An 11,079-nucleotide genomic window follows, 5' to 3' on the forward strand; every position below is an offset into this window, starting at 1 on the left:
ATGCTTACTTGAGTTAAGTGACCCAAGATCAGTGAGGCTGATGGAATTCATCTCACACTGTTCAGGTGATAACTGAGGCATTTCTATGGTTGTAAATAACTATCTTTAAGAATTGTGTGGAAGAGCTAAGATTTTGAAAGACTGGACAGGCAGTTACAGCTACTTTTAAATGTAAGAAGAAAGAGGAAATGCAGAATTACGGCTCAATCCATTTAAATACAACTCTCAAACAAACAGAGGAAGCAAATAAAGGGTAAGAAAGAGACAGATGAGAGGCATATGAATTAATTAAGAATAAGTCATTCCAAACCAACCCTATTATTTCTTATAAAAGGATAGCAGGTCTTGGAAATCAAAGAGGTGATACAACTCGACATGAGCAAACTTTTTAGTATGGTAAATGTTAGAAAAAAAATTCAAAAGCAAACCACAAAAATGCAGTTTAGATTAAACTAATAAAAAGTAGGCTTCTGTGGAACTAGCAAAAGAAACATTTTCCAGTCTTTCGGTTAACCATTGTCAAAATAGAAGACTGCACTTACTGCAGATATACAGGGGGTTTCTTCTGGCAAAACTCCTATTCCAGAATTTCATTAAGTGGCGTAGATGCCAGAATAGACACTCTACTCATTAAAGCTGACAATCTGGCAAAGTTGAAAAGGGCTGCAAGCAAGTTAGAGGACAGCCTGTATATCAGAATGATCTTGACAAACTGAAGCTACAGTTTGAAAAAATATGGTGCTATTCAACAGGGACAAGTGCACAACATAGCTCTGAGTCAGAAAACACTACAGAAATCAAGGATGGAGCAAGTGGCATGGGAGAATTCCAATTAAAGGATCGGGTGTAACAGGGTGCATTTGCATTAGTATTTCAGTTCTTCTCAGATGTAGAAGCAGATCATCACATTTCAAGCTTTGCTTTACATTACAGAGTGATCTTGGAATATATGAAATTAGATTCCTTACCACAAAAGGTGAGCCAGAAGATGTATTTTAGGTGGACCCAAATGCATTCAGCTCCTAGTGGGCATGCAGGCTACAGTGCTAGACTAAAGTTGGTCCAAGGTGGAAATCGGACACATGGATGGTGTGCAAATCATGAGCTCAGCACCAGCTGTGGCATGCCACATCTTGGTCCCTGTTGCCACACACTACTTGTTAAAGCACTCATCGCCTTAATGCATCACAAGGTGACTATTGAATCAGCTGTGCTGTGAATGAGACAAATGTGACAGTTGAATTACATGTAATCTATGAGGCAACTGAACCAATCCTTTTCTATCTGGTAAGATCTCTGTGAGAGTACTGCAGTCAGTTTTGGCACCACACTTTTAATTAACAGTTGGAGCAGTTTAGCCCAGAGAGATCAGAAGAAAGCCATGAGAAAGATCACCACTCTCAGAAACATAAGTTGCAGGAAAGATGTGGGACTGTTTTATCTCTAGAAGAAAAGGGTGAAATGGTAACAGCTTTCATGTCCAACAAAGGCTGCTGCAGACAGAAGGGGGGGGGAAATTGACAGCTTTGACAGCTGTGTATACTGTGGGGGAGGCAATACAGATTGCTCATAGGAAAATGTGCCTAATGGCTGAGAAAGCAGTAAGCAAGGAGATTCAGCATCTCACAAACAGGTTAGACAAGCATCTGTCAGACTTGGTTTAAACACAGTTCATTCTGCCTTAGAAAGGGAGATGGACTCAATAACCTCTTGAGACCACAACCACAACCAGAGCAATTTGTTTTGCTCCTTTTTTAAACGGAAATAATAAAATTACTCTTTCCTGCTCCTTTCATCTTGTCATTCTAACTTTTGAATCATTCCGCTGATCTTCCATCTGCATTTCATGTTACATCTTTCTGGCATTTCCATTATCCATCCCGTCTCCCCCTTTCCACTTTTGGCATTGTACTTCAACTGTGGTATTGCTTCTACCAGGATATCGCTCCTTTTTCCCATGTGCAAAACAATGTGCCTGTCTTAATTCAATTTCCTGCATAATCAAATGTTTGCATATAACAGTTTAACGAAACATTGTACCTTCATTCACTTCCCCTAGTGTTTATGCAATGGGGAAAAATGACAGTGTTGCAGGTGACTTCTTTTTTTCATTCAGCAACTCCTTTTATCTTTACTGACCAAATAAACTCAGAGATTACCACCATTTTCCTTAAAAGAGGATAACTCAATGCAGAAGAGTACAACAATGCAGAGGAGAAAGGACATGGTTAATCATTGCAGAAGCTTACATGGATTATCTTTCAAATAACAAAAGGCATTACTAGTGCTCTAATGTTAGGGGGATGGATATAAGCAAAAATATTATGTATGCGTACAAATCTCTATGGCTTTTTCTCAGAAAATATATAGCTACATATGTAAAAGAACAGACAATGATTACTGCATGCTTCTTTGCTGGTATTTCTTCTTTCCTCTGGTGCTTTGAGAGCACCCAGCTAACCCATGGGCATGGAGCAGAGCTCCACTGCCACTGACTGCTGAGTGATAGCCCAGTGTCAGCCTTTGGGCTGAGCTCCCAGTTACCAAACATACCTTTTGTCCCTTGCAATATGTTTCTGCTTCCCATCTTTCACCCTGATACATGACAATAAAACACCTCGTCCTGTAGAAAATTACTATCTTCTTACAGTCCAGCTACCTCTGTCATGAATCTGGGAGTCCAATTTCCTTCTTTTGACTTTACAACCACACAGTTGCCATGGCATGCTGCATTTTCTTCAAATACACACAACAGTGCCAAGATATGTCTATACACTCTCTATATGCTGGTATCCTATTGCCTGAATTAACCTCCAGATATTCACTGCTAAGCCTACAACAAAGACGTGTTGAAAGGAAGAAAAAGAAGGATTCTATGGAGAAAATTAACTGAATTACTGTGTTTTTTAGAAGTCGGCATGGTCCAGAAGACCTGGAATTTAAAAGTAAACTTGCTTTGTCTTACATGGGATTTTCAGAAATAGCAGATGCAGTATCAGTTTTAAGATATAATTCATTCGTTAAAAAGTTCACTGGTGAATATTTGATTTCTAATACATAATGTGTGCTATCATAAAAGCAACGGGCCTCCTTATTAAGTAACTCTTACAAAGAAAAGGTGAATTCTGCTTAATTTATTCAAGCAAACTGTCTCTCTTGTTAAAAATGGTATTAAGCTAAATTAGGCCACAAGTACTAAAGAAAACCTTAATTCTCTTCAGCTTTCTATGCCTTATACATTTCCTTTACATCTTAGTACTTCAAGAAACCATATTTTGAAAAAAAAATATTTCTTCCATTAATTTTTCTTTTCATCTCCCTCTTTTTCTCTTCTCTGGCAAAACAAGATGTTCAGTATAAGTGAAGAGTGGAAGTACTTTATAGTCTTATTTCTTGTTGGTCGACTGATCTACCAAATATAATACTTGATATCATCCAAGTTTCAGTTTTTTTCAGTCTTACTTTGGAGAGGAGAATGTTCATTCAGCAATAACTTGAGGATTTCTTGAGGACAAATACAGATGTTTTGACCTGGATGATTTCATGTTACAAATAAGTTTTACTTTTTATTGTAGATAGGAGACTACTTTGTTAAAAACTAAAATTTAAAGGAAAGAGAGTTGAGTCATTAGCTATGGAGTTGGACCATTTATTAATATTACATAAGCAACTCTTCTGTTCTTTTTGAAAGACAGACTATCCCCAGAAAGGAATTTTATAACTTTGAGTCATATTAGAGCCTCGTGGGACATTAATAAAGCCCTCAGAGAATGGTTTTCAAATATGTCAAAGGACTTTGCAACTTTATGCATGTGTTAGAGCACGCAAATATGCAAGACACATTCAGATGGGTCCCTTTGAGGATCTATTTTCATGCTCAGTGTACTACTTGACAAAGTACATGGAGTCCAGCTGCACAGAGCCAGGGTTAACACCCTGCTGCACTGCAAAGCATCCCATGGGACCTGACCGAGCCACACAGATCCTCCAGCACACAGGTGCTCAGCCCTTCTCTGCCCGAATCCTCACCTTCCCTAATGACCAGAAGCAACTGTCTTAGCACCTTTCTAGACCAGGGCTCCCACAGCTCAGTGCAAGAATGCTGCTGGGCAGGCACTGATGCCAGCTGAGGGCTACATAGCTACATACAGAGGTAGTCCAAGCCAAAATCTTCACCGTGATTCTCAGAATAAGAATTTATGTGTCTATCTTGCTAGCAAAGCTTGCACCCTACAGCATAGGTCACAGATGTTTGCATGCTTGACTCACAACTCTTATCCCTAAGTCATGGCATGTAGGGGGAAAATGAGGCTGGATTTTTTTTATTTACCAAACAAATTCAAGTATTGGGTCAAATAATTTAAAATCATGTCAGATTTTTAAAAAGCAAAAACTGCTTCGGCTAGAGAAAAATAAAAAAGGAAGTGAAGACATCATCTCAGTGTTTTTAAAAGGCAGTATGTTTAAATTGCAGTATTCTGAATGGTGTTTCACAGAAGAATGTAAGCAAAAGGTTCATAAACAGCAGGAGCAAAGCAGATGTTTTGGTTCTAGCTAACCGTTTCATGGATTTCTTTCCAGCAAATTGGAAAATCTGTTATTCCCACAGCTCTAATTAAGACAGTTAGTAAAAGACTTGAATCAGGGCTCCTGCAAATTAAATTGCTGCTCTAAGTACCAAACTGATGGACTGTCCAAGAGACGGGTGTCTCAGGATCTCCTGTTGGATGTCTTAGGTTTTCTGCTCTGAGTTCACCTTTTGTTAAGGGAGAACAGTATCTGGACCTACTGCAAGACCTTTGGAACAGACCTTTTTGATTCTGTATTTGTATCATCGGTCTCACTCTGCAAGTATAGAGCAACCACACTGCTATTGCATAGATAATACATTAAAGACTTTGAAGTTGCCAGGTGCAGTGATAAAGGAGGAGAGATAAAACCTCAAAGAGAATTTTACTATGAGTAATATATAAGTATCAAAAAATCTATTTTCAACATGAAATTTTCATGTCCACTGTCCGATTGCTTCATGGAACGTTCTTCAGGAAATTGAAGAACAATAATAAAGCAAACTGGAATTGACTACTTGCATTAAGGAAATACTGAGAACAACAATAGATAGGTTTATAGCTACCTTTTATAATAACCCTTCTTAAAGTATTTTGAAAAAGACCTTCCAGGTTCTAATCTGATTAAAAACATACTCCTCCTCAATGCTTTTCTATAGCATAAGTAAGCAGAAATTGCTCTGAAAAGTGTGCTACCCTTGCTCTCTCTGCTCCTGTTATTTTCATTCTATTTTCTCTTTGAGAGAGGAAAACTGAAACAGTTCAGTTGGATGTTAAAATCCATAAAATGGATGGAAAAGAGGGTGCTGGAAAACTGATGGAGAACTGAATATTCAGAATGTTTTTTTTAAAACTGTACATAAATCTTCTGAGACTGCGTATTCATAAGAGTGTGCAGGAATCATATTAAAGGGCAAGAAGATGCTAAGATGTCTATTTTGTACACCCAGAGTGAATACAAACCTTTCATTTCCAAGAGACTGATGTTTTGCTTAGTTTGTTCCTATTACTTTTTTCTTTTAACAGATGAATAAAAATTCTTCCAACATAATGGCTTTGGCTCCTAACACTTCTAACAAAAGAGAGACAGTGTGCATATTTGGAACTGGAGATTTTGGACGAGCTCTGGGACATAAGATGATTCAGTCGGGCTATCCCGTGGTGTATGGAAGCCGGAGCACTCAAATATCCAACCTGATTCCCAAGGATGCAGAGGTGTTGAGCCATGCAGAGGCAGCGCAGAAAGCTGCCATCATAATTATAGCAATCCAGAGGCAGCACTACAACTTTCTTATACCACTAGCAGAAATTCTCCATGGAAAAGTCTTGGTGGACATAAGCAACAACTTGAAATTAAACCAGTATCCTGAATCCAACGCAGAGTACCTGGCTCAGCTGCTGCCTGGCAGTAGGGTTGTGAAAGCCTTTAACACCGTGTCAGCCTGGGCTTTGCAGTCGGGCACTCTGGATGCCAGCCGGCAGGTAAGGCTGAGCAACGGGGATTTCCTCTGTCACAGTTACACATTGCATGGCTTCTTATCAGCTACACAAAACACACCTGGGACATCAGAATTAGGCAGGGTTGAGATGGTATTTTCACTGTAATCTCCCATTTCAAACTAAATGTGAGCTAAGATTTACTTTGGGTTTTTTATATGGCATGACAAAGAATATAAATAGCTTGCCTCTGAACTCAGCGAGGTGTTTAGAGACCCTAGAGAAGTAAGGAAAGGAAGACAGCAGAGCTACAAAGAGACACGACATTCAGGAGAGTTACATCAATTGTTCATTGGGGTTGTAAAGTTAGACAGAAATGAGATAGGAGGAATTTTCAAAGCAAGAATAAAATGAAGAAAGCAGAACATGGGAGGCAAGGGATATAACAGGGCAATGAGTATGGGCAAAAGAAGTATGCTGAAAGGAGAATAAATTACTAAAGTGTTCTAAATCATCACCACCTAAGTTTAACACAACATCAGTATGTGCAAACTGTTTTAACCAGCTCCTTAATCACAGGCCAGCAAGCACAGAGCTGGCTGTAGGAAGCAATACAGCAGCTTACTTGAAGAAAAATCATTTATTATGGCCCTGTTTTCTGCCTCTTCAAAGGACAGTGCTCTGGTACAACACATGAAATCACTCAGCTACTCAAACCATTGCTAACTTTGCTCTCCACTGCCAGATAAATGGTTTTGGCTAGGGACCCAAGGGCTTCCAATCCTAGACTCTATAAGCCTTCATCATCTCAACAAGAGCAGAAATTGCCCCCTTTCTCCCAGTTCCAAAAGGATGATTGTCTTATGTACTCACAGAAAAGATGGTTTTTTCACTATTTCACTAGACCTGGAAAGAATTAATATTTACTTTCGTGACAGGGAAATCATGTTTTAAAGATCTCTGTTCTCACTTCCCTGGAGTACTTAAGGACCACTATAGCAGCGACTGAAAATTTTGCCCTTACTTACTGCTATTGAAAATTTTGCTTCAATTTAGTCCTATAAAATCTGCTGCTTAAAAACTACTTGCAGATCTTCAGAAAAGTATTTCAAGTCTTCTATGCAAAGATGTGTATTAAGCATGTTATACATTGCTCTTTCCAGATATAAAATTTTGCCACTTGAAACAATCTCCATCCCCAAAGTAAAGAATCATATTTGAAGTTCTTTGACTTGTTTGGCAAAAGTACCTATAGGCTACTTTTTGCCTATCTTAATTAAGGTCAGCAGGAAAGCCAACAAGCAGCCTAGGAAGCTTGTGCTTACCGTCCATATCTAGGCAGGACAGCAGTAGATAATGCCACAAAAATCTGTAAAAATAAAACTTCTGTTTGTTTTTGTCTGCAGGTATTTGTCTGTGGAGATGATGTGGAAGCTAAACAAATGGTGATGAATATTGTTCGTGCACTGAGTCTCACTCCACTAGATAAGGGATCCCTCTTGGCTGCTCAGGAAATAGAAAATTACCCTCTGCAACTCTTTCCAATATGGAAGTTTCCCATCTTTTTGTCCCTTGGCCTAACTGCATTCTTCTTCTTCTACTGTTTGGCTCTTGATGTAATTTACACTTATATTTATGAAAGAAATAACTTTTCATTTTTTATTGCAATTACCATTCCAAATCGGGTCTGCCCTGTAATGGCACTCATCCTTCTTGCCTTGGTTTATCTTCCTGGTATATTTGCTGCAATTATTCAGTTATACAGAGGTACCAAATACCGCCGTTTTCCAGACTGGCTGGACAAATGGATGCTGTGTAGGAAACAACTTGGACTAATAGCCTTGGCATTTGCTTCCCTGCACGTTGTGTTCACTCTCGTTACTCCAATGCGTGCCTTCGTAAGTTGGAGAACCAGCAAAGGAATCATCTCCCAGGTAAGTTTTGTTCCCTGATCTATGTCTTGCTTTCTTCTGGCCCTGTTAAAATACTGCCTTCTATCTTGAGCTTCAGAAATCCATGTGGACTGTCCAATGTCCTTTAAAACAGAGTAATATTCCTAGCTTCTGTGTTTCTTTTAAACATTGATATATCTACGTTTTGTTGATATTATGTTGAGCTGAGGGGATTTCTGGCCTCAGTCTTCCTCCTAGATAGCTGACATATTAAAAACGTAATCAGGGAAAATGTAAACAGTATTTCTCCATATACCTTCAAGAATAGAATATATTTTGACTTTCTGATCTTACTTAACAAAGGACATTTTTTTCTACTTATTGATGCTAGAACTGCTATCACTAAAATACACCTGTTCTTCTTTTCTTCAGGTACTGAACAATAAAACAGAACCACTCAGCAACACCAATGCCTGGATTAGTGACTCTTACTTGGCTTTGGGAATTTTAGGATTTTTTTTATTTGTTCTTCTGGGAATAACTTCCTTACCTTCAGTCAGCAACAATGTCAACTGGCGAGAATTTCGATTTGTACAGGTAAAAAGACCACTTCTAAAAAAACCTTCTTCTAATAAAACCTTCTTCCCTTATAAACAATGCCCATGGGTGGGTTTATTAGAGACTTACGGCTTTCCTCCATTAGTATCTCCAAATGTGATCAGTGCACTATCCACCACAGTGAAAAAAACATCTACATGGCCATATAGCTGTATAAACCCACAACTGCTCTGATGGCTGCTTATGGTACAGCTGGGATTACTGCATTAACAAGAAAAGCTGGGAAGGTGTGAGTTCCTAAATGAAAAAAAGAAAGCTGACTTTGACGTCAAATTCCACAACTGTACTAAGTCACAAAATAATTTAGCCATTTATTGGGCTAATTTTTTTTGGTTCACAAGATAATTCAGTTAAAATGGATATGGAAATTACTTTATAACTCAAATCTTCTCAATGCCAAGCATCTAAAGAGAATCTGCAATTTCTGCAGACTGTAAAAACTGCTGTGACTGTAAACAGGCTGCCCTTGGAAACACTATAATCTCAGCTCTCCGTTTGGAGGAAGTTTGGTGCAAGCTGCCATGCCCCTGCAGGAGCTGGGATGGAAGGGAGGGGAGGCAAGAGAAGGGGAAATTACTATCAATGAATGTTTTATCAAGGCAAAAATCTTGCACAGTATGGTACTTCTGGATGGATTAGCACTAGGGCATAAAAAATCTTGGATCTCTCCACTGAATGTCAGCGTTTTCTCTGCTTTTTCACAAATATGACAGCCACTAGGCAGTATGTGTGAGCTAGGAAAAATTATCAGGGTTATTGATAGAGAAAAAATCAAACTATTGCATCTATATCCATTTGAATTGATCATTTTTTAAAATAATAAGAGCCTTTATGTTATATAAAACAGTTTCATTTCACCAGTCCCCAAGTTGGCACATGCCACAAATCTGTGTCCTTAAAATTGCATTTTTTTTCTGGTTTAATTTACTTTTTTAACCTCCATTTGTTTCCCTCTTTCTTTCCTTCATTCTGGTTTAGTCCAAACTGGGATATCTGGCACTGATTTTGTGCACTGCACACACGCTGGTTTACGGTGGAAAATGGTTCCTGAGCCCATCAGCGTACAAATGGTATCTTCCAAACATCTACATACTCGCCCTCATCGTTCCATGTGCTGTACTGGTTGTCAAATTTGTGCTGATATTTCCTTGTGTAGACAAACCTCTCACACAAATTCGACAGGGCTGGGAGAGAAATCCTAAACACTCTGAACAGTCAAACTACATTATCAACAAGTCTGCTGTATAATTAGACTAAACTGTATTATTAAAAAAAATATTATGGGGGCATATCAAAATGAAGTCTTAAGCTTACTCTATCTGGAGAGGGAGAGAAAAAGTGAAAACTTGGCCAGGCTCTGTGTGAAACCAAGCCACCCCAATGACAAGCTTAAAATACAAATGAGGCCTTTGAGTTTCTGCACCCCAGGCATGCTTTCACAAAGGTGCAGACCCTCTCTTTTTGCTCTGTATACTTCCCCTTGCCTATTTACCCTCCATTTCTAAGAAGGGTATGTGAGAAGAAGGTGGTGTTCCATGTCCCTCAGTTGTTCTTCCAAATTCCTCCAGAGCTGGGCAGAAGCACAGCAACCTTTGGTGTTAGACAGTGTTTGCTCCTCTTTCCAATCCTGCCCATTAGGACCCAGGTCTACGTGCACCTACACACATCCACAGAGATCCATACGCACACCTGCATGAGTTTCCACACATTTCCCTTTCTAGCCACAGAAGCTACCAGCACCAAGAGAACAGGTGCATGATGGCTGCTAGCTAAGGAACAGAGCTTTGCCTCCTAGCATTAGTTTATCCTCCATTAATATCTGATCCAAGGAGGGCTATGTTGATGCCTTAGTTGAGTAAGATTTGTTTGGTTTGTGCACAGGAACCCTGATGTTCAAAGTGTATGAGTCAAGGACTGCTGAATCTTTGCTTGTACTGCTCTACCAGAAATTCAGGGACAAGGGAAAGGAGTAGAGATCAAAATGGCAGAGATGTGAGGTGCTTACAAGCCTAAGTTTTTCAAGTATAGGCAAAAAATGATCAAAAAAAAAAGATTTTTTATGTAAGCAGTGAGTTGTAAGAAAAGAAACTGAAGGAAAATCCTTTTATATCAAGGGTTATATGTCATGGTTATATCTCATGAAGATAATATTGTTGATTTTTCAAAAAATAAATCATTGGATGTGATATTACAGATATTCTATGAAAATACACATATTTTAAAGACAATAAAGTGGGTTTTTTTACACTGTTGAGCTCTGTTATCATTTCGGGAACATCTTCTGCTAAGATGCAGCTGCTGGTGAGCTCAGTTGCACAAAGGTGTTGGGAAGCCTTGGGACAAAGAATAAAATGGGATCCTGTCTTTAGCCAGCTGCCTGGACTCATCTTACTCCATCTTTGCTTCTCGGATGCTCACATAAGCAGATCTTTGCTTAGTCATCCAAGTAGGCTGAGGATGTTGAGGACAAACAGGATCCACCTGGGATGGTGACTTCCTGTTAAATTGCAAACAGAAGATCCAAAACTCTCCTTTGGACTGTAGAATAAAGAAAAGACAAAATG

At 39.0% G+C, this 11,079-nt stretch overlaps 1 protein-coding gene across 3 annotated transcripts in view; it reads left to right on the forward strand.

The window, feature by feature from the left end:
• Nucleotides 1–10,767, forward strand: part of STEAP4 (STEAP4 metalloreductase) — a 28,684-nt gene extending 17,917 nt beyond the window's left edge. For all 3 annotated transcript variants that reach the window (XM_032112974.1, XM_032112961.1, XM_032112966.1), the window contains exons 2-5: nt 5,595–6,050; nt 7,412–7,939; nt 8,330–8,494; nt 9,494–10,767. In XM_032112974.1, the coding sequence (XP_031968865.1) occupies nt 5,595–6,050; nt 7,412–7,939; nt 8,330–8,494; nt 9,494–9,763 (1,419 nt within the window). In that variant the 3' untranslated portion in view covers nt 9,764–10,767. The remainder of the gene's footprint in view (nt 1–5,594; nt 6,051–7,411; nt 7,940–8,329; nt 8,495–9,493) is intronic.
• Nucleotides 10,768–11,079: the final 312 nt, after the last annotated feature.

Source organism: Corvus moneduloides, chromosome 1 (genome assembly GCF_009650955.1).
Source record: "Corvus moneduloides isolate bCorMon1 chromosome 1, bCorMon1.pri, whole genome shotgun sequence".
In the NCBI taxonomy this organism is placed as follows: Eukaryota; Metazoa; Chordata; class Aves; order Passeriformes; family Corvidae; genus Corvus; species Corvus moneduloides.